At 38.5% G+C, this 24802-nt stretch overlaps 1 protein-coding gene across 1 annotated transcript; it reads right to left on the reverse strand.

Moving 5' to 3' along the window:
• Positions 1–1412: 1412 nt before the first annotated feature.
• Positions 1413–24133, reverse strand: styx (serine/threonine/tyrosine interacting protein). Its single transcript, XM_028821241.2, has 11 exons — positions 23909–24133; positions 23463–23495; positions 18188–18241; positions 14617–14714; positions 14091–14151; positions 13890–13926; positions 13711–13750; positions 13107–13157; positions 12942–13014; positions 7837–7930; positions 1413–2409 (listed from the first exon to the last, which is right to left on the reverse strand). Exons 1-11 carry the CDS (start codon positions 23966–23968, stop codon positions 2336–2338), a joined length of 675 nt encoding a protein of 224 aa, XP_028677074.1. The 5' UTR covers positions 23969–24133; the 3' UTR covers positions 1413–2335.
• Between the last annotated feature and the right edge of the window lie 669 nt (positions 24134–24802).

Here is a 24802-nt window from a genome sequence, read left to right on the forward strand (position 1 = left end):
TCAAAAAGTATGATGTTGACGCAGAGCACCATCCAAGAGCAGCGCAAAACAATTCAATGCAGGTTCTGACAGGTCAATCCTAGAGCCTAGTTTGTGACAAGTTTCTACTTGTTTGATATCGTCAGTCGTTTGTGAGCCACTGTTGAGTTCAAGTTTGTCGTTAATAATGGATATCGAGCAATGCATTAACGTGAAATTTTGTTTCCAATTGTAAAAAGCTCAGGAAACCCATCAGATGTTAAAATTGGTTTATGGTGACACTGCACCAACAATTAAGACTGTTTACAAATCGTTTGATCGATTTTGTAAAGGATCCGATTCGGTTGAAGACGAGAAAAGATCAGGACGTCCTTCAACATCAATAACCGAGGAAAATGGTGAAACGTTTTCATTCTTCGTCATGACAGCTCTCCTTGTCACACATCCCTTCTAGTACGACAATTTCTGTTGAATAAAAACATTACCCTGTGTCCGCATCCTCCTTATTCACCAGATCTGGCACCATTTGACTTCTGGTGGCTCCCTAAATTGAAATTGACCATGAAGGGCAAACTATTTCAATCCATTGAGGAGATCCAGGCAGCCACGACAGCCCAACTAAAGACACTCTCAAAAGAAAACTTCCAGAACTGCTTTGCAAAATGGCAGGAGCGTTGGGATAAGTGCATTTGAAGTGGAGTAATCTTTTACTGCAATAAACATTGCTTTTTTAAAACATTCACCGTATTTTTTGATCACACCTTGTAGATGCACTTAAAGCCTTTCTACCTAAAATAAGGGGAAAAAAAGTTGGTAATCTTTGGGATAGATCGGTGCACACTGCTTGACATATCATCACTTGGGCAAAGTTTTAATGGTGTATACTGGTCTATTTTTTATTTGAATGTGTTATATAGACAGACGGACATGTTTTTTTATGAACCACTAAGGCTAAAGTAATTAATCTTTTTTAGCTCAAGTACAGTGTCAGACAGATAATTGCCATTTAAATGTGCCTTTTTTGGACTGTGTACACTGCATTCTCAAACGAGTGTCCTTAGTATGGCGTTATATGCAGCCCTCTATGTTCTGCGATTTTGTTTTTACCACTGAACACCAGGTAAACATCTTGACACTTGTATGGCACAACAGATCAGCCAACGTTCTCAGTTTACTGAAAATGAATTACATTAACTGGAAAAAGCATTCAAACGTAGATTTAAAAAATCCTTTTATCAGCACAAAAAGAAATCTGAAAAGTCAATGCTTGTCACCATCAAATGTGACTAAATGTAATTTTCAGCATAACTCAAATTTTATCTTCATCTGGAACAACTGTCATGCCATCACTTCTTAAAACAGTTTTAGTTTAAAAATAGCAAGAGAAGGTTGTAGACTTCGAAAAACCATTTGTAGAAGCAAGGAAACAAATACACTTTTATAGCAAACTGTATTTAATCAATATGTATAAATACCATTAACATATTAATTGATTTTACAAACTGAAGCTGTTACACAATGCTCTAAGCAGAACGCCTCCTAATTTACACTGTTCATGTCCCTTAATGCACTATGGGGTTCTAACCCAGAATGCATGGAGTCATTATTACTAACCCAGTTCATCACGCATTCAGTCTCATTATAATGAGTGCAATTTAAAGAGAGACAGAGAGAGAAAAAAAAAAAAAAATAACCAAAACTGGACAGCAAGGGTCCCAATTAAAAACATCACCACCTCGTATCTTTCAAAAATTTAAAATCATATGGGATGGCCTAACCACTGAAATTTGTTTGCGATATACAGGATTGCCATTCTAGTCATGGATTGGTGGTGGGGGGGATAATAACCCTGCAATTCAAGATGCATCACTTCCATCTTTTAGCATCTGACTTTGAGTAAACATAGCACTCATACGCAAAAGCTGTTTGTGATGTTTGCATTAGAAACCTAAGAAACAACTCATCTTAACGGGGCCAGATTCTTTTTAAGAAAAGAAAAAAAAGAAGTGAGTTCAAGTATAAAAGGAGCCTTATTGCAGTGTCTCCCCCTTTGTTAAATGTATTAAACGCTATAAAATAGCAATATTAAATCAGTGCATTCTATCTCAATACCAACCCAACCCCCCCAAACCCCCCCCCCGCAAAGGATTAAACCCATTCCTTCAAACCATGCGTGTGTTGATATCTCCTCTAGCAAACTCCTACCTCACAAGTCCATGGCAGGTGATTTCTTTCATTAAAACAAGTGTTCTGATAACTGAAATTATCGCTCATTCCCCTCCATAGTAGAAACAATTCCTCAACCCCATAAAATTTGTCAAGTCATCTAGTGAATCTGACGGCTTCAATCTTTCAATTATCCATTTTGGGCTGCTGTCACCTGCATGCTTCCAAAGTCTTCGTCATCCTCTAAAGTTCGCTTCAAGCTTCCTGCCACAGAAATCAAATCAATTGATTACAATTTCATAAAGACATTTTCACCATCCAATAATGCAAATGCCACTTTCCACTAGAAAACAAGAACCGCTTTCAGTGAAGCTGCAGTATGGGTCCTCATGAAGATCAAAAAGCATTGGATCTGAGAATGTGAACTGTTGCTGTCATGAATGTATTAGTAACCTCCTCACTGTTGTTCCTGGCGTGTGTGGTAAAGTGGCACAAAGACCCAATTTAGGCCACGCTGAGGAAAAACCTATGCCATTAACATTTTTATAAAACCTTGCTAAACATGTCATTATAAGAGCTAAATGCTAATGCTTTATATGTACAGACAGTAACAAAAACACTTTTGTTAACATTGTCATTAGTTTGTATGCTACTGGTCCTGATAAGGATCACAAGCCAACCTATCCTCAGCAATGGTCTCCTTAATCTCTCCTGAGGTACCATTTCTTGTTTAACTGCTTAACATACCCCTGGGTCACTTTGTTGAATGCTCCTCTATTTTACATCAATTAAATAAAATTCCAATTCTGTAACTCTTGTCCTTTAACTTTTCTAAGATATTCTATAATCCCCCCATACGTCCTAGAAGAGAGAGAGAGAAGTTAGGAGTATGCGCTAGGGAATCCATTCCCGGGAATTTGGGAATCCGGCATGTCATTCCCGGGAATGACACAGTGCACGGGCATCTCACATGTGAACAGTTTTAGAACAAGCAGCACTTATTTTGAATAAAACTACTGCAATATGTTGACACCAATAAAAGACTAACCTTAACTACAAGCAGTTCATGCTGTCATATAAGTACATGTATCTAGTTAGTTGCAGTAATAAGAGTGTAAAAAGCACAACGTGTCGAGCGTGCAGTCGTCCAGGCGAGAGCGCACCTTCATACAGAGTACGCCAGCCGCTGAGAAAGCACGCTCTGCCTCCACTGAAGTAGGCGGCACAGTCATCAGATTCTGATACACTTGTTCTAAACAACGCCCGCACTTGCCGTTGCTCTGAAACACCGCTGTTTCAGCTTTTACTGATGCATCCAGTTTCTTGTCATCATTCTGTGATGACAAGTTTCCTAGCACAGATAATGCGGATGCAACAGACTGACGCATTGCAATTTCAAGTTGCTGTTCAAAATTGTCAAAAGCACAGACGTCAATGAACTCTGCCCCGTCCCGGCATTCGTGCGTTGCAGAGTGCAGACACCTCCCAGTCCACTGTGCTCAGTCAGCCGGCAGACTGACTGCTGCTGGTCTGTTGTTGACTGAAACTACACCGTGGGCCAAAAAACCGTGCCACTTAATTGTTTTCAACTATAACTCTGTTATTTTGTGATCGATTTTTACACGCTATATATGCGAGCTTGGCTGTTCCTGTTTTCCCGGGAATTACAGCAGTTTCATTCCTGGGAATGTAAAATGTCCGGGAATCCCGAGTCCGGGAATGGATTCCCTAGTATGCGCTGATACAGCATATTGCAGCACCCACCACATGACAAATCCACTCAGGATCCCAGATTAAGACCAGAGTGCAGCCATGCAAAGGGTGACACCTCAGATGGAGTGGAACAGTGTGAAGTTTTTTCTGGTGGCCAGAGTGCCAATTCTGCCACCAACCCCCAAGTTTTTCCCTACAGGTTGGAAGGCCAACATGCTAGAAGCTTCCCACTTAAAGTCACAGGCACTCAAGCTATACATATTGCACTCTCCTCTGTCTTTTTGACCTATGATTGATGTTCTTGATGATTGTTTCTCTGAGCTACATAATTGTGGTTTGCCTAACCCCACCTTGAATTCATGAGAAACACATCACATTAGTAGTACCAACTGAACTTTAATTATAAGACTAGACGTTGCTGAATAAATCTTGCAAGACTAAGTCTCAGCTTTGTAAGTTTTGTAAGTGTGCTTCAAACACCCCAAATAGATCAGACAAGGCCACAAAGTGAAAAGGGCCTCATGATCCATGGACAAATGAGGAAGAGTGCAGAAGTGGAGAACAACAACCTGGGGGAAAAAGCTATTACTGAGTCAGACAGAGCTGGCCCGAATTCTTTTATACCATCTACTAGACGGTAGGAATGTAAAAAGGCCATGAGAAGGGTGGGAGAGATCCACCACAGTCCTAGAGGCGTTGTCGATACAATATTAAAAAAATACAATTCTGAACAGAGGGGATCGAGTGGTCTCAACAGACAATGGTATACAGTACACTTAGATACCAAATGTATGAAAATGATTGTTGCTCTGCAAACACAGGGTTCAAGGAGCACACATGTGGCCCTGTAACCCCATACGACTGACACACCTTCCACAAGACCTTCCAGGATACACAGACATAAGCTTTCTCCTAAATCTATAAACCACATGCAGACTTACCTACTGATTACCTGGCATTCTCCATGTGAGCACTACAGTCTCAAAATAGGACTACAGAATTACTGGATTATACTCTTTCCAGTGTTTCTAAAAAGGACAAAAACTCCAATCTGTTGATTGGTACACACATGAAAACAAGATGCAAAGGTTTCCTCTCTGCAACTCTCTTTCTAGCGTCTTATAAGTATCACCACACCACCTTGGGGGGTTCTCCTGTGCAGCAATTACAGAGTAGGAGAAACACCACCCCTGACTGAGAAGTGCCACTGCAAGTCAGAATATATCTGGCCAGTACTTGAAAAGCTCCTGCACAAGCACATCTCAACAGAGTTTCCATACTTCAATGAATCAGTGAGGCACACAAGCACCTCGCTTTTGTAAGGTCACAGTCTTAGGCAGGGACTGACTTTCACACCTGTGATAAACGTACACCCACAGACAGAACTGCACAAGTGGGTTAACACATTAGTGAGCACTTGCCTGCATGTCAGAAACTGCTAAGATTTAGAAAGAGTGACGGAGAGCAACGTCTGGGAAGAAACCCACTGGGCAGAATTTAGAGGCCTACAAGTCCACTACATTTTTTCCTTTTGCAAAAGGAATAATAATAATGTACATTTTTTCATAGTTGTAGTTTAACTAATTTATCTGCAATGTAAACAACTGCTTCACAGATAATGCAACATTATTAAATACCAGTAACGGCGCACAGCACAATAACGTGCAGTGAATACACTTGACTTGTAGTTTTCATCCTATTTCTCTGTACGTTTAGCATTCGTCTGCTCAGAGGTTGATGCGCTTGTTGCTTCCTGAGCAGCTCTTCTTTTCTCCACCCTAGCAACCCGCTTCTTCTCTTCTTCCATCGGCATTTTTACGCATTAAAGCTGATTAAGTCAGTGTTTGTGTTGCAATTACTTAGTACATTCTCTTTCATTTTTCACTTAAGCTAACACTTAAGTCTTCAATCTGCCTCAAGAATGATTTACGATATGACGGTAGGGAAAGTGACGGCGAAGGTGGTAGGGAATGAGAACGGCGCCCATACACATGCACCACACGGCCGCCCTGCTGGCCGCTGCCGAGAGTCGATTCTACAATAAAATTGAATAAAAAATAAAAAGTGGAATAACCTTGGAGGTCAATCGTCACCCCGAAAGCGGATAGTAGACATCACATAGAATATGTGTACCAAATTTCAGGTCAGTAGGTCAAACGGTTTGCGAGCTACAGGTGATTTAAAATCCTGGACAGACAAACGAACAGCCACGGTAGCGTATTATATATAAAGATGCCAAATTAATGTAAAATGTACTTGTTTAATTAACTTTACAATATCAATCCTAGGTAAATGACAAATACTTTAGCAGTTTCAGATTAACATTCCACTTGCACTTGATCTTCGCGTCTGGCTGCTGAAGACCTGGCACACACCTGTTAGTCATTTCATCATCTCCTACTAAGGGCTTTACGAGCTCAATGTGGTCATAGCAGAGATGTTTTCTGGTTGTCCTTTTCAAAGACTTAACCACTTGGAGATGAACCTTACACATCTGTTTGCAGAATATGTGTTTTTTGGTTCAGTTTATTAAAACTCCTCTTTTGATAATACAGTGATCCCTCGCTATATCGCGCTTCACCTTTCGCAGCTTCACTCCATCGTGGATTTTATATGTAAGCATATTTAAATATATATCGCGGATTTTTTGCTGGTTCGCGGATTTCTGCGGACAATGGGTCTTTTAATTTCTGGTACATGCTTCCTCAGTTGGTTTGCCCAGTTGATTTCATACAAGGGACGCTATTGGCAGATGGCTGAGAAGCTACCCAACTTACTTTTCTCTCTCTCTCTCTCTTGCCCTGACTTTTTCTGATCCTGACGTAGGGGGATTGAGCAGGGGGGGGGCTGTTCGCACACCTAGACGATACGGACGCTCGTCTAAAAATGCTGAAAGATTATCTTCACATTGGCTACCTTCTGTGCAGCTGCTTCGTGAAGTGACATGCAGCACGGTGCTTCACATACTTAAAACGCACGAAGGGCACGTATTGATTTTTTTATCTGTCTGTCTCTCTCTCTCTCTGCTCCTGACGGAGGGGGTGTGAGCTGCCGCCTTCAACAGCTTTGTGCCGCGGTGCTTCGCATACTTACAAGCAAACAGCCCTACTGATTTGTTTGCTCCTTTGAAGAGGAAGATATGTTTGCATTCTTTTAATTGTGAGACTGAACTGTCATCTCTGTCTTGTCATGGAGCACAGTTTAAACTTTTGAAAAAGAGACAAATGTTTGTTTGCAGTGTTGGAATAACGTTCCTGTCTCTCTACAACCTCCTGTGTTTCTGCGCAAATCTGTGACCCAAGCATGACAATATAAAAATAACCATATAAACATATGGTTTCTACTTCGTGGATTTTCATATTTCGCGGGTGGCTCTGGAATGCAACCCCCGCGATGGAGGAGGGATTACTGTACTTACACATAAATGAAACAAGCAGAAACAGTTGCATCTAATTGGTACTATTACTGCATTATTCTTTGATAAATATGGGTCAACTGACAGGCTCATTCATAGCTACCCTGTGTTATGTACAAAACCAGGGGACCCTTACGATAACAACTACTCTTAACTTCTGCTCAAATGGAACTAAGTGTTAGCCAGCACAATAAATCACAGGGGTAAGGGACTGCCTTTCTTACTCTTCTACCAGCAAAATGACACTGGAAAGGTCTGTTGCTGACAGTACCAACACATTAAAAACAGGACCTCTTATGTCCACCACTATAATTTTGAAGAGGTAATTGGTCAAATTTACTATACAAGATTATTTAGATATATAAAAGGTCCTGATGATAATACACCACTGGTTTGACATTTTGCATTCTAGCTAAGGTGCTTATCCGAAATACTCTTGCATTATTTGTTCTCCTCCATAGTAACATCTTAACGACATCTTTTTGCATTGAGTTGACAGCTAACCAAAATATCACACATGCATTATAAAAAGCTGAAAGAAAGGCTGTTGTAGTGCGATTCACCTTGTGTCCCTGCTTCCATGGAGAAGGACTGTCCAAACTGAACAGAAGACATCATCTTCACACTTAGTTTTGCGAGATAAATTGCCTCATACTCCTGTGGGAAATATCAAATAAGCCTGTCAGTATTTATTAAAATTTTAACAAAAAATGAAGTAAAAAATTTAAGCTAAGAAATACGTTAAAAACAATCATCCTTCAGGCACAGCTACAGGGCAAGGGAGATGAAATGAATATTAGTGTTTTAGTGGATTTTAACATAGCATAACACTGCCAGGTTGGAGTCTATTATAAAATATAACAGGAACGTTTTGGGTGGGAGTAAAAATAAGCACATAAACCACATTGGAAGAGGGAGTGAGTCCATCTTTTTTCTTCCCTCTGTAATAATCTACTCAAATGTACAATGACCAGTGTTGTTAATCCAAACATAGACTGCTTATTCCCAGCAAAAGTCTTTCTTTCCACCTTTAAGGACTTTGTAAAAACCATTAAAATATTTCTGCTTCTCCACTTTCTCTTTGATTACCAAAGTTAATGAATTCTAAAGTCAGTGCAATGTCAAGAGCTCCTTTCCAGTATGTAATGCCCTGGAATTATTTAATTTACACATGATCAGTTCTAACCAACCAAATGTATACTTCATGCTTTCTTTGCTGTAACACAGTGTGAAAACCAAAATAAACCAAAAAGCTTCACATTGACGGAGCAGTTGTTACAGGAATCTCTGTAGCTGGGCTATCGCTGGATGATAAAACAAGGCATCATGTCTTACAAATTCCAGTACGTCGAATTTGTGTACTAGAAACATTACACCAACAAATACTATAAAAAAGCAAAAAACAAACAAAAATTGTATACCTGTCCTTCATGTATTAGTGATGAATCAACACAAAAATAAAAAACACCAATTGTACTCAAAAAAACACCTGATTTTTTTAAAATTTTAATATTAAATATAAAACCGTTGATATCAGCAACTTCAATTTTGATATCAGAAGTGAGGGAATACGTGCTAAAATGCCTTGAACCATTTGTGTTGTGAAAGTATTCATGTTAACAGATATAAGATACAACTCAAGATTCACGACTTAGTGAATGAACACACACACGTGCCTGCAAATCTTTGCTTCTACACATTGATTCCTTGGGGACTTGTGTCAAGTCACTTGAGCAGACTCGAACATCATGTGTGTAGATTAGCTAGTCTACTCATCTGAGGTTACGTTACTCATGTGCAGCACTTCAAAGAGGAGGTCCTTTTACTTTCTGTCAGGGATGACAGCCGTATAGAGGATAATGGATGGAAGGAAGGAAGAGAAATAGAAAATCATAGCTACTGTATAGCTTTGAGTGCAGTTATCACTGGTAGCAGCGAGATGCCAAGATTGTGTATGCTAAATGGTGTTCAAAAGCAGAGATCTGAAATGAGTGATTCCATGTCATTTATTGCTGATCACATTTCTGTTAAAAGATCAGATCAAACTGGGAGTTGAAATGCAGGGTAAACATAACATTATTTTAAAAATCAAACACAAAGCCATATACACTGTGGTATAATCGAGTGCAGGCTTTTGTTGTTTACAAATGGCGAGTTTACTACCAGTAACATAGCAGTGTTCATGATAATTAGTAACAATCTGAAAAAACAAAAATAATTCCACAAATAAAACAAATAAGGGCATGTTCAAACTGTAACATAAGTGGTAATCTTAAAACTATAAAAAACAAAAAAAACTTAAATACAAAGAACCTAGACTCTACTAATGGGATCCTGATAGTTTCCTTTACTTAACTCTTTTCCTGCATTTAATACTTTTTTCAAATATTCCCTAGAAAAATGGTAAATAGAAGTTCTACTGCACATACAGTACTTTGTTTATGAAAAATAATTCTTTCAAATACATTATACTTGATTTCTGCTTATTATTACTATTGAGTTATAGTTCTTGCTCGCCTTTTTAAAAAAGTATTCATACTTTTTGTTTCCGTCATGCTGCATCAGTCTGTGACAAAGTATGTTTTTTGGTTTTGTCAGGAGAAATCCAGAGAAAGTTCTGTTTCAAAACATTACTAGCAAAAGCGGACCAAAGCACAAGGTTAAACACTGCTTGGTATACTGTAACAAAGTAATATTAAAGTTTTAAAAAACGTGACCGAATGCCAGAAATGCTGGAGCACCACAGCTGCTGACCTGCTCTACTCTGGGACTTTTAAATCGCAGACCATCACAACCTTCCACTCTCCAAACTTGTGTGCACACCAAGACAACACCTGGAACAAGATAACAGCCACAGCGATTAACAGCACTTCAGCAAACAGAAAGAGAATGCCATATTAAACTAACTGTTTTGAGGTAAGCACACATACAAAGGGGGCCAAATCAACTTAAACAAGATACAGTAAAGTCATCAATTACTAGACTGAAACTAAAAGCCCAGACTAGTACATGAAAATAGAAAAGAGACGTACAGGTTAATGCCAAGTTAATTTTGACGTATCACTAAAGTACATATTATACTTCCTTCCTTAAGTTATCTACAATCTTGCATATCCTCTAAATAAATATCCAGGCAGCATATATATGTTATTAACACAGATCAAGAGTAATAATACTCAAACCCCTCTATACAGTTGCTTATTTTAAATAAAACTTGACACAGGATTTATATCACTGACTTCAGTACCATCCCACCAGGCTAGCACAGTACCATCCTTAGTCCCAATTTCCTGTGGATAGGTACCTACGAGATGCAGAATTAACCTACAGACCAAAACGCAGTGAAATAACAATACTGAAAACCTGAGAACTGATGTTTAAAAGAGTTGTTGGTTGGACTAAATGATGGTGAGCATCCATGCCAGTTCTTTGCTTCAGTGGCAGATCTAATTTGTTCTACTCTCATTACCTCTTGGTGGGATTTCTGTAATGTTATCTTGCAAATCTGCCTGCAATAAGAACAGAAAGACTCAAAATACTGCTGGGTTTGTGATGTTAACCTACTACAACCGGCTTCAGCTGTATATGCTAAACTAGGATCCTATTCCTTTAAGAATAAGTCACTGCACGTCACTGTTAAACATTTATACTAACACACACCCTTTAATACTGTATACAAACTGGCTTTGTCACTACCCTGCCTCTTTACTCCTCGGGTAAAAGTAGTGTTCATTTAGTTTTTGACTGAAACACAATACTTGTCTCTAAGATGTAATATTCAACTAAAGGAATATATCTTTAAAATGACATTTTTTACTTTATTTGCTGCACCGCTTAATTTGAAGGTATTGAGGTATCCAAGAGGGGGGGTTGAGTGAAGCGATTGAGACCTGATCATCTCGGAGAGACACTGACGACACGAGAGACTAGACATTACAACCTTAGGAAGCAAAACCCGTGAGACAGTGAGTTTCGCACGTCACGCCCTACTTACAAACAATTTAAAACAAGTTCACGGACATCTAACTTAGCAGTTGATGGAATGCTTTTGGCAGACACACTTCATGTGCTCCCAGCTCTTAAAACAACGAACACACAGCTTGCCAGCAGCAGCTGCAGCAAGCCAGGAGATGACCTGACCACTTCACCTTAGTGTATGTTCAGCCCCCCCCTTTCACAACGCAAGTGGCAGAGATGCGAAGTGGCAAAAGGACAGCTGCTGTACAGGCTTTTAAATGATCGTTGACGCAAAGCATGACAAGCAGAACACGCAGCTTGCCAGCAGCAGCAGAAAGACAGAAGCTGATCCAACCGCATCTCCTTACCATGCATTCAGCCCCCACCCCACCCCCCCTTCACAACACAAGCAGCGTTATATGCCCCACGAGAAAAAGATTTAACCACGCCTGGGGCAGGAAATAAAAGACAAATATTGTTTTTACAAAAGTTTTAAAGTAAAAGTGAAACTAATGTATATGTAACAATTCACATAAAAATAAAAATCTCTTTAAATTGTATATCTGGTAAATCAAACCCGGGGGTGGGCGAGCAAAGCGAGCAGGGGGCGGAGCCCCCTAGTTTCAATAAAGAAAGAAAAAAAAACCCATTGTAACTTAAGATCTAAAACTTGTTTTATATCACACGTTTGTGGTACTTTATTTTTCCCCAGGGGGAAACTGAGTGCCATGGATACTGTATATATAGTCTTTATGAGGCATATTCAATTAAAATTAATTAAATATTATATGCCTTTTCAGTCACAACACCAGAATTAGCATTGTTTTAACCCTATGACTGTGTTATATGGTAATTATTGTAGTCTGAAACATAATTTAAATTTTTTATTAATTCTTCCCTGGAGTACAAAGCATGCACACATTGCTCAAAGTAAATTATACACAACTGAAACAGTACTATGGAAAAGGCAATGAAAGTGTCTTCACTCACTGCATCTCCTGTGTCAGATCTAAAGTAGTTAAAGAATACTATATTGAACAATTACAGCAATTAAAAAGAAACTTTGTACAGAAATAATGCTGTATTATAGTACAGAAAGTTCACAAACAAGTTTGACTGACCACGTTTAAAGCACAGAAAATATATGTCATAAAATAATTTTAGAAAATGTCTCTTTAAAATCATTGTTAAATTATACCAATCAGCATATGTTTTACGCACATGGCCTTATTGGGACAGTTTACATGTCATATTACAACATGGATAGTTAAATCACTTCTAATACTAGGTAACATTTACAATATTAGAAATAAAAATAGAAACAATACATACCCTAAGCAGGAGGTCCATAAATACATAATTTTGTACTTCGAAATATAATTATGCTTGTATTACCAAATAAGATTTCCAGTTTTGCAGGTGCATGGTGCTGTTCTGATTTCAATCAATCTTTAATTCATAACCTCCTGCTAGCAACGTATTGAACATTTTTTTCTAGTACTATTAATGATATATTAAGATTGCTTTAAAATAGAATTGATTTATACCATTTTGAACTGTGATGAGTGCTAGTTTATAATGTAGAGCTGGTTAACTATCTAAATGTTAGCAGTATATCTATTACATAAGTTGGAGAATTAGACAAAATATTTTAAATTGAGGCCACTAACAAGAGTTTAAGTAGCATTACCTTTCAGTCCACAAAGCTCACCTGAAGTTGATGTACAAATCCAGCATTGGGGTTGATGCAAAACCTCCTCTCCTGCACATGGCTGAAGGCATCCCTTTATGAATAAGTAACAAGAAAGGGTAAAATGAACTATATGACTTTACTGCCAACAAACTGGAAACAAGACATAAAAAAAAAAAAACTTACCTATACTTTAAACCAAATGTTTCCATTAAGTATGCAATTACTAAAGCTGCACTGAAATAGAATACACAAGTCAAACAAAAAGTAAATGTAGACTAATTTTGACCAATACAGGAAATGTTCAAGCAGTAATAAACATAGCAACAATTAAACGTGTGACCTGTTGGATTAAAAAACGCAACTGGCCTCAATATTACTTGGATTTTGCTTGAACCAAGTGTGGGATGAAAAGTTAACATCTGACTGTTAACTCAAACTCGATGGTTAAAATTTTTTTGCTGCTACAAGGCTACAGTCCAATATAAAGATTTGCCCTTTATTGCTACAGCGCACAGTTTAAAAAGCACTATATACTTCTTTGTTTTACTGTAAGGGAAAGTTAGTATTTTTCTACAATATTAAATTTGACAATGCAGTATTTTACACCTCCCAGCTCATCATCATGTGTACTAAATGAAGCAGTGAAGCATCTGGGGAAAAATCCATTCATTGCCTTCCTGTAAATTAAAATACTTCTGGATCAAAAACAGAAAGTCTGACTAATACTTTAAATACTGAAGTCTTCAGTCTTTAACAAGGAGGAGCATACAGAAAAACAGAAGCATACCTTCTGGAAATCCCTGCATTTCCATGGACAAGGACCTTTCCTGCAAAACAGAAAATATTTTATTTTCATCACGTCTCCCACTACCCAATATTAGATGGTAATATGCAAATTAAAGGAAATATTAAGAAAGAATAAAGTCAGTGAGAAATATTTCATTCTCTAAGCATAATGGGGATTACCTCCATTCTGTAAACTTGAGTCAATGAAATCCTTTGTCTGAAGGGAAAAAAATAGTTAAGATCCTGCAAATGTTTAAGAACACATATACAAGCATACAACACTTTATACAAGAGGAACTCATGCCATCTTCACATTAAACCTTTGATTTCAATATAGATTTTCTAAAAGTACATTACATGAAGATTACTTTTAACACTCACCATTGGAAAATACCTGATAATATTTTCCACAGGATTATCAGCAATATCTAAAACCAAATACCTAGACACAGAGAAATCTGTTAAGCTATTTTTCAAATGCAAAATAACAGACTCAATAACATAACTATAAGTCTATAGGATGCACTTCGACAGTCAGTTATATCAAGTATATTGAGTTACACTGTATTCCTGTAAGAGCTAACAAGTGTTTATTATATATTAAGCAATGGGTTTCTAAACAGGTGTTAGTGTGTACTCTTAACTCTGTACAAACCATTAGATTGACTGTTAATATTCATCAATGTGAGAAACCCTGTTATTTTTTCAACTATCTTCAAAATGTTTTGGAAACATTTGCTTGATTAACTTATAATAAGACCTATGTTTCCTTAAGATTTAAAGGTTAGTATGCATACATCTGTAGTCTTAAAATCTACCAGTTTTTCAACCAGTGTTTTACTTTTTCCATGATCTTTCATTGAAATATTTCAAATTACAATACCACAGTAAGTATAACAGAGCTCACCTAAATCTTTCTGGGAAGTTTGGTTTAATGAAGTTTGCTTCAATGTCCTGTCTGATGCAAACTATATGAGTTATTCCATGTTTTTCAAGAAATGAGAGCTGCAGAAAAGAAATCGAATTCATTAGGGGGAAAATACATATGATGTTAATTAATAGTACTTCAATAATTTACAAACAACCTAAATACAATGTTAAGACTTACCGATAGTCCAGAGTCAGACTTAAAATTATTCACTTTACATCTTGCTATGCTGCAGTAACTAACGGTGTAAACAGGCCATCTGCCATGAGCACGAAACTATTATGCTGCATAAACAAACTACCACTGCCGGCTTCATAATCAAAACCATTTCCAACAAAGTTGGGCTGCCTTATTGGTGCCCCAATACTTCTCACTGCATCCTTACGACCTGTCTGCTCAGTCAGACCTAAATGAGCTGCCTGAGTGCAAGCCTTTGAAATTTGGGGGAAGCTAGCTTGATGGCTTCACACTAGAAAGAACACGGTTGAGCTTGTGGTTGAGATGAGGGTCAGTCATTTTCTTTTCCATATGCTACACAAACACCTGGCCCATCCAGTCCATTGGGAATCCTGGGTCAACATGGTGGGTCTGATGGAGAGAATAAAAAGGTACCAGACTGCCAAGCAGACAAAGAGGCCAAAGGAAAGGAGCTGCTCCAGAGTGACACAGCCTCCAAAATTAGAACTCGTCAGCAAGGAGATGGATGCCGGGCCAAGAAGTAGAGACCAATCAGTCCTCCTCACCTGATGTTAAAAGTGTGAGGAACCAGGACATCTGCTCACCAATTGTTCCATGCAGGATGAAGCCATTGTGTATGGGTGGATCTATGGAAACAGGTATTGTTATGCGGCCACTCCTAATCCTCTCGCTTTTCCTTAATAATTCTAGCAGCAATGCCAGTTTTGTAGCCTGCCACTATGTTCTGTCATATCCCACTACAGCATGCTGGGTTTGCTCTCAGGGAGAGCGCTACAGGTTGAGGGTGGTGGTATTACCACTGTCTCCTTACGCCATCAAACTGAGCAGAATCTGGTCACAAAGGAAATGCACTGAGGACCCACTATGACCTGATACCATGGGGGAACTGGGCCTGGTCCTGGATAGTGCCCCGCCACTCCAAGGTAATTCCCCGCTATGCAAGAGAGCAGGGAAGGGCATGGCCACACAGTATGATGAGGCTGACTTCAGAAAGGTGTATGCCCATCATGCCAGCTGCATCAGTGGCACCCCCACCTGTAGAATCAGTGGTGGTTGACACCAAGCTGGGCCAAACATTGTTCATTACCAACGACATGCACAACCAAACAAGGCCCATAGTTAGGAAATGGTCGTGCCGCCTCCTAGAGGCAAATAAAGCAGAAATGGACCTGAAAATAAAGTACATGTTAGACGTTTGGGTCAATGACGATAACCACAGCCTCTGATCTAGCCCTACTGTTTTAGTTCCCACGCCCGATGGAAGTTGGAGATTTCCATTGGCTTAACCAGGTCTCCCATTTGGACACATATCCCATGCTGAGAGTGGATGACCTCCCAGAGCTCCTAGATAGTACCTAGTTCCTGTCCACCATTGACCAGGGCCACTGACAGATCCCTCTGACAAACTCAGCGAAGGAAAAGACTGCATTTAGAACCCTCCGTGGACGCTGGCAGTTCTGCTTCCTACCCTTTGACATAAATTGAGCTTAGGCACCCATTAAGCATCTGATGGACAGATAGTAGTGCTGCCTTTCTCAATGATAAGGTCATCTATTTCAGGACCTTGGTGGAGCATGTACAGCACATCACGGTTGTTCCCCAAACTATCTGCTACAGCGGTTTGCAGATCAACCCCAAGAAGTGTTCTTCTGGGCTAATTGAGGCGAAGTATTTGAGGATACAAAGTGGGTGTAGGGCAAGTCAAGTCACAGTACTCCAAGGTTGCAGCCATTCATGGTTGGCCTCGGCTGCAGACCAAAAGGGAAATGGAAGCCTGTTTGGGTCTTGCCAGGTACTACTGAAAGATTGTACCCTGCATCTCAGAAAAGGCTGCACCTTTGGCAGACCTCACATGAAATTGGGCAACTAACGTGGTGGCATGGAGTCCTCAGACAGAACTGTGACCTAAAGGCAGCCCTAATGCTGACTCTTGTTTTGGTCACCCCTAACTGTGTTTTTGCCTGTTATCCTCCAGACCAACATTTCAGACACCGGCCAATGTCATAGATGAGCTGAACATCCCATCATGTACCTCAGCCGGAATCTGCTGGACCAGGAGAAAAGGTATACTTTGCAGTGATTGAGCAAGAGGCATTAGCCATCAAATAGGCACGAACACAGCTCAAGTACTACTTGCTGGGGTAGGAGTTTATCTTGGTAAATAACTATGCCCACCTATAGTGGGTGTGCTCTAATAGGGACTCCAACCCACTAGTTGCTGAGTCTACAGCAATACAAGTATGTGGTCAAACACCGGTGGGAAACACTCCATGCTAACGCTGACACTCTCTCCTGGCCATACAAACTCTCAGCTAGGTCTACCTGCTCCTCTAGGGACAAGCTAAGTAGGGTAGCTGTGTCACACATATGTGTCTAGGGATCATTTTCCTGGCTCAGCAAAAGTAAGCGACATCACTACTGGACAACAGGGGTGCTGTCACTATCTGTCTATTCACCATTATTTAAAAAAATAAATAAAATAAATAAAAGATTGTTCTATCCTGAATTGTTTTTTTTATTAATTCACATACAGTATGTCTTACTCCAGCACAATTACTTAGTTTGTAGTTTAAAATTATCACTTGTCTATAAATATGTCATTGGTATTCTATTAATTTCTCTGTTCCTATATGCACTATCATAACTGTGTTCCCATTCCATTAGAAAAATGAAAAGGCTTGCAGAATTCATATCACTACATACAAACTTACACAGTCAAATACATACACAAACATGCATATTACTGAAATTCATGATTTTGCTTGATGTAAAGGCTGAAATGAACAAATTCAGACTTTTCTTCACCTTTAAAAAGAAATACTGTCTATTACAATAAGGGAAAAAATAATAATTACTTTTATTAAAATTTAAAAATAAAATTCTCACCCTATAATCAACCAGCCCCAGGGCCCCAAACCAACACACATACACTTTCTTTTGCCCAAAAAATACATATGACATCTGAGCAGAGTAAGGTGTCCATATTTAACACTCTGCCTGCCTTTTTCCCCTCTTATACTGGTTGTTAGAGACAGTCAACTTTAGATGCCTTTAAGTTTTAAGATTTTAACATCTTACTAATCACTTTGAATAGTTTGAAGGTGATGCACTAATATTACATGGTAGTATTAGGCAGGTAGAGGAAATTTAAAAAAAAAAAAAAAAAAACAATTGGCAAAATATGAAAAGAAGATACATTTACCCATCTAAATTATTAGTGATTAGTAGACATAATTAGACTACAAAACAGTTTTGCTACATTTATATTATATTAATGTTTCCAGCAACACAGGAAAGTAAATATGCACATTAATCAAAAAGAAACAATTATGTAAATAAAAAATTACCATACCTTACTTTTCATTGCTGATGAATAAGGACCTAAAAAGAGGCCAGGTAGAATTTCCTTGAACAAAAAATAAAAATAAAAACAGCTTACTACATGCATTACACAGAAAGGGTTTCTAAAGTGTACACTGGGGTTGTAACTTATTTAAACTGACAGGAAACAATGTCTGTGGTATGAATGCCCCAGTGGTGTCCACGCCGAGTCTTTGTTAAGAGTGAATGCAACTTAGGATCAATGTTGATTAGCACATGCAAGTAAAAAGTTCACTGTACAGGGGGTCCTTGGGTTACAACACAGTTCCATTCCTACAACAGTGATGTAACCCGAATTTTGATGCAAGTCGAAACACACCCTAACCCAAGTCACATACCTATCCTAACACATTTGCAAAATCATAATCTAGAACATAAAAACACAACTATGCCACAGAAAAAGGAAAAGGACATAAATATACTGTACTGTACACTGTACTGTAGTAACAGAAAAAATGACAATAAATGTGTAAAAAAAAAAAAAATCCTCACCTTTATTCCTTCTGATCTCTTTACAATATCTAATTTCACTTCCATCGTGACAGCTTTCTTCTTCTTTGAAGCACTACCATCTGAAGACTCTGATTTTCGTTTAGGAGCCATGACAAGGGCCAAAAAGTCACCAAACAAAGCAACACAAACAGAACACTTCCTCTGCGCGCAACCAAACTAGTTTGCCAACTCCCTCACTCATACGCCGCGTTACTGAGTATTCTTCCGATGCGTGTAACCAAACTAGTTCGCCCACGTAGTACGATGCTAAAGGCGTAAGCCGAAACACTCATGTCTCAATTTTTTAAAGTTTTTATGGGAGTGAGCATTGTAAACTCGAAAACGTCGTATGTCGAGACGTTGTAACCCGAGGACCCCCTGTACTCTGTATATGTGACAATAATGACCCTACAAACCTATATAAGATATAACCTAACAGTTGCCTTTCTAATTATTTTTCACATAGCTTTTAAATGATGAGAACTATGTCAATGCAGAATCTTAAATCCTTTTTAGAGGTTGCTCCCTGTATGACAGTGTCTCATATCTTGCATTTATAACTGAAGTTTATTTTTGCCCATGTGGAACAAGTTGCACTCTATGTTAAACTGCATTTTCCAGATGCTGTCTCTCCAATTTTTGCATCAATTATGAATGTCACAAGTTTACTAACTTCACCAGAATTTGTGTCATTAATGTAAATTTTAAAAAGCAGTGATCCATGGACAGACCGCAAGGGACTATATTGGCAACCTCACCACATGTGCAGTATTCAGCTCTTATCTGTTAATATATAATGTCAAAACTACACCAACCTTAATAAGTCCCATTTTTTAACAAATTAAATGTCATTCCGTACTCATAACTCGATTCCAAATTTATTGTACTTTTCTCAAATTAAACTTCACTGACCCAGATTTTCTCACTGAACTGCACAATTATGTCATCCTCGTTAGGACTTTCCTTCATTGCTTATTTTAGGCTTAGCCCTCCCTCTTTTCACCTCTTGATTGTCCATTTATATTTCATAAAAAGTCTTTCAAATAAAAACAATTTTTTTTGTACACCACCATGACAAATACATAAATTAAAATTAAAACATACTTTAATTAATACAGGGTTGTGGTGGGGCTGGAGTTGAAGCCTTTCCAGGTAGCATGGGGTACAAGACAGGAACCAAGCATGGATATGGCACAAATCCATCATAGTGCCCATTCTTGTACATGCTCACATGAGGATAATTCAGAATTGCCTGTTAACTGCATATACTGTTTTTTGGGATGGGGAATACCCAGAGTAGAACTCAATCACAATCACCAGATTTGAACTGAAGACATTAAATCAATAAGGCAGCAGAACTAACAACTATGCTGCATACATTCTCAGAAAGCTTAGTATGTCAAAGCAAACAAATGCAAGACTATGCAAAACATTTCATGAAATGTGCAATTAAAAACAAGTACACACATTGTGAAAGATTACAAATTATTATACAAAGTGCAAATTTACACTGTAAATAAAAACATTATACTTGAGACATTTTCATAATTACTACATATTTTACCAAATATGAGGTTCAAGTTGCTGACTCTGATTCAGCTTTAAGCAAATTAAGAAAAAAAAGCACGCATAGAAAGTAAAAGGTGGGGAAAGCCTTACAAAAACTCCAATACACTACCAGTCAAAATCCGGACACACCCAGAAACTGTGATGTTTTCATAGAAATTGATACAATTTGTTAACCAAAACATCAGTAAATTAATTTTAAAATACAGCCAAGACATTACTAGTGCTTCTAATGACCATTGTTTCTTGAAATTACTAGCTTTTAATTTATTATTCACGTGTGACTAGAAAGCCTCATTTTCAGCAGCCATTATTTCAGTTTTCCAATGCTAAACTCTCGAAGTTCATCTGTAATTAGTCATGTATAAATGCTAATTAGTTATTACAGAAACCATTGACATTGCAATAGCAACGTGGAAACCTGTTATTCTGTTCATCAGGTTGCAAGGTACTGGTATTTCTAGAGTTCTGGGTTCAAAAATGGCCAAAATGAAACTTTTTTCAAGAAACATCCATTTTTTTGTTTTATTCTGAATGAAGTTTATTCCATGTGACAAACTGCCAAGGCACTGAAAATTTCATACAAAGGTTTCTATTATTGTCTTAAGAGAAAAGGGAAAACTAGATCTAACCAGGATAGTAAAAGAAGGAGAAGTCCCAGATGATCAACTGCGTTAGAGGATAAGGATATCAGAATCTGTAGTTTGAGAAACAAATGCCTTTACAGGTCCCTCAGTTTGCTTCTTCCTTAAACACGTGCAGTCAAATTCCAGTACATTCTGCAACAAAGAAAATACAACTCCAGAATGCTGGTCTTATAGGCAGTGTTTCATACAACTTATATTTGAAACTGACAAACAAAAGGAAAAGGTTAAAATGAGCAAAAATAACAGACAATGGACAGAGGATAACTGGAAAAATGTATTATGGTCAGCATCCTGGAGTCATCTTAACTCTATTGCTGATGACACAGGTATTTGAGAAACAAACACCACACAGATCCTCAGTTGGCTTCTTCTTTAAGTACACACCAAACTACAGACTGATGTATTTATCCTTTTGTGTAATTGTGCATCTGAGCCTTCAACATCTTTTCCATTAGATCCAGTTTGCCCACTTATTTCCAACACAGTAGACACCTTTGCATGAAACCTTCAGTTTTTTGGGAATCAGTAGCATGGAATATTCTTCATTTTGCAAATAAAAAAACAATAAAACTGAATTCTCAAGAAACAGTCTAACTTTAGAAATGCCAGTTCCATTCAACCCAAGTGAAAAGAATAACGTTGTTAGTGGTACTAATGCAATCATGATTTATGTATAGCTAAAACAAGCAAGCAATGTTACAATAATCAATTTATCATCATGACATAATTACTTCTTGCTTATTGTTTGAGGTCCCAGCAATAGACTTGGTCTGAAAAATGAGTGATTGCAATTTTTATTGGCAAAGAAGACTCTTTCAGTTTAGCTCTGTGAATGAGAGTGACAAAAAACAAGAATTCATCCACTCAAAAACAATTTTATATGACAAAGTACTGGAAGGATCATTTCTAGACTTTGGGTGGAGGCCAAGCTGAGGTAAAATGGTGCTGTCTGAGTGAGTCTTAGTGTGCACATGAATGTATCCTGAAAGAGAATGGCACATTGTCCAGCGCTGATTTGTGGCTTGTGCACCAGATGCTACTAGGATAGGATTCAGTTTCCTTTCTTCCTGAATTGGATAAAGAAGCTTTTAAAATTGATGGCTGGTTCATCTTGGGGCCAGAGAAAAGAGGCAGGCAAAGTTCAAATAACTTCCTTAAGCCTTGTGTGGTGCAAAGCAAAGAAGTAACAAAGCAGATGCCAAGTGTTCCTCCATCAAACAAAACTAGGGTACTGTGCTGACTATTCGTAAAGTATAAAATAAAGATAATATTCTCAGTTAATAAATTATAATTTCCTTTGCCTTCAACTTTATGAAAAAAAACATACAACAAACCCTAAACTACTTTAGGTGTGACGATGGTGAAATTTATATAAATTTTAAATGTGCTCCCAACTAGTGAGCCATAGAATCATTCAGCAGAAGTGTGTCAGGGAATGCTACTCCTATATACCAACAGCAATACATCTGCATAATGCCCCACTGCACAAGTTTTATTTCTTTTTAATTTTCCTGCATTTTAGTCATTCTGGTGTGTTTTCAGACATTGTGTGTGTGTGTGTGTGTGTATTTATGTATTTATTTAAAGAGCTTCTGAATACAGACACTTTTCCCCATGGGGACAGATAAGTTTGATCTATGAAATGTAACACTGGACCAATGGTACTGTGAAGCTTAAAATTATGATGGCATATGAGGACTTCCATCAGTAACTCATTTGTTGTTGCTTCATTTAAAATCTGTGTAATGTTTCCACTCCTGAGTTTTGTGGTAATCAAATATAAATTGTACACTCAAGCAGTTATTTAATTTGATCCATTTCTGGGTGCACGCTCCCAGCCTCTCACTCACTCTCTCTGGTTAAACACAGAATGTAGTTTTACATCAAATGTTAATCAAGCTCACTTGGATTTTTTTTCTCTACCAGTTAGCATAGTGAAACTATACTTCCAATGTATGTCTTTATACAATGTCAAATGCAGCAAATGGATTGAAGGCGTTTGTGCTTACTTTCTCATCAACCTCATCCCCAGCACTATTTCTGGTTGGTATGTAGTTCTACATAGTATTTTCTCTATAGCTGCTTTGTTTCAATATTTAATTATACTGCTACTTTTAATATATAATAAATTTATATGCAATCACACGTTTTAAGTGGAAAACTGTAAACTTATGTATTCATTTCAGTGTTCCACAAAACGTGCCAGGGTGGGAATGTATTTCAAGTCTTTTAAAACATGGGGAACTACTGAGCTACCAATCAGACATACATTCGATTTTACATCTCTTATACCAAAATGTCATATTTCTAAATACAAACTTAAGAACCAGCAAATCCACAAGTAGGGTAAGTGTAATTGGTTGTAGTGCCTGATGTCATGAAGTCCTTACAACTGTAACTTTAAAACGAATGACATTTATACTTTGCTTTACATTATGTTCTTTTCTTATTATAAAATCAGCCCAAAAATCATAAGGCAAGAAGAGGTTATTGTTCTAAGTAAGCGATGCGCATGGGAAGGAGCTCAAGTGTTCGCCATACCTGCATTTCCCTCCTCATGGGGTACGCCCAGTCCTAAAAAGAAATAAAACACTAGTAAAACTTGTGAAATAACAACAGGTCTTTTGCTAAAGGCACTATACCAAGAATGCCAGCTGCCCCGTGGTTTTTACGACAACACCCTGACCAAGACAAATAACTGCCGGCTACCGCGGCCGGGAGTTCTCAGTGATGTGTCTCGGTAAGATCGGGCGTTAGTCTGAATGTCCAGGCTGCTCTTTAATTTGAGGCATCCAAGTCAAGTTCTTTATGCTGCATTGAGAACTACGACGATGCCCACAGATAAACTTTATATTTTTTTCATGGGTGTCCAATATTCTTTAAAGGAGGAGGTCATAAAAGTACTAATTACAATACACCAAAAGATGAGTTCCCCGTGTAACTAGCGGCGAAGCCCTCACTTCAGAGTCCCGGTTTCGGCTCCTCACCAGTGCGTCCTCCCTCGGGGCTGGCAGGGATGGGAACGCCAACCTGAGTTCGTCCTCCATGGCACGGCGCGTGGCCGACCCGGGGCCGGCTATTCACGGCCAAGTGAGTGCCGTTATTCGAAGCGCAGCAGAAAGCGGTACTCTTGTCCGAGTTGTTTCGGCTCCACATGCATCGCCGCCATGTTGCTTCCGATCAGCGATGTCACGTGACACCCCCGGTCCCTTCTTTCACGACTTCGTAGTGTCGCGTGGATTCGGGATCGGCAGCCGCTCGCCAGACTGAAACTGAATGCATGGACATGGTGCATGCTTGGACATTAACAGCTTGACAGTCATATGGAGATGCCTTGAAATAGGTGAGGCTGGAAAAGCTGCTTTGTTTACAGCTAGATTTGTCAGTGATTTTTAACGATAAAAGCAACTCATCATATCGTACGCATATACAACCTAGTTAGTTTGCGTGCCAAATACCTGAAAAAAGTTAACCCTTCTCCTGGCTAAATAATGGACAGGCGTCCCGCCGGCGACATTCGTTTTTTAAATATTAGTTTAAAGGCAGAGGATTCTTACTGCCGAAATTTAGAGTGTGATTATTTCCTTTAGTGAGAATTCAAGGTGTTGTCTTTTATAGAACTACGTGGTTAATGACGATATGCTTATATTTCCCGTGAAAATGCTTAGTAGAATTAATCCGTCACTATGCTAAGGTTTTATCAATAGACAAATTCTTCCAAATAATATTGCACTACTAAATAAAAGAAATGATGAAGTTCGCAACAACTCCAAATTCCTTTTTCAGCAAGACGCTGGGTGCTGTCCACGTACAAGCTTTTTGTACCACACACTCTCTCGTGAATCACACTAGTAAAATAAGCTCACAAAAGTATTGCAAAT

This window comes from Erpetoichthys calabaricus, chromosome 16, assembly GCF_900747795.2.
Source record: "Erpetoichthys calabaricus chromosome 16, fErpCal1.3, whole genome shotgun sequence".
Classification (NCBI taxonomy): domain Eukaryota; kingdom Metazoa; phylum Chordata; class Cladistia; order Polypteriformes; family Polypteridae; genus Erpetoichthys; species Erpetoichthys calabaricus.

Coding starts and splice junctions, on each gene's coding strand:
- styx (XM_028821241.2), bottom strand. CDS start 23,968: ATGGAGGACGAACTCAGGTTGGCGTTCCCATCCCTGCCAGCCCCGAGG. Junction 13,927..14,090: donor TTATCAGGTATTTTCCAATG/GTGAGTGTTAAA, acceptor TTTTCCCTTCAG/ACAAAGGATTTCATTGACTC. Junction 7,931..12,941: donor GATTTGTACATCAACTTCAG/GTGAGCTTTGTG, acceptor TATTTCCCACAG/GAGTATGAGGCAATTTATCT.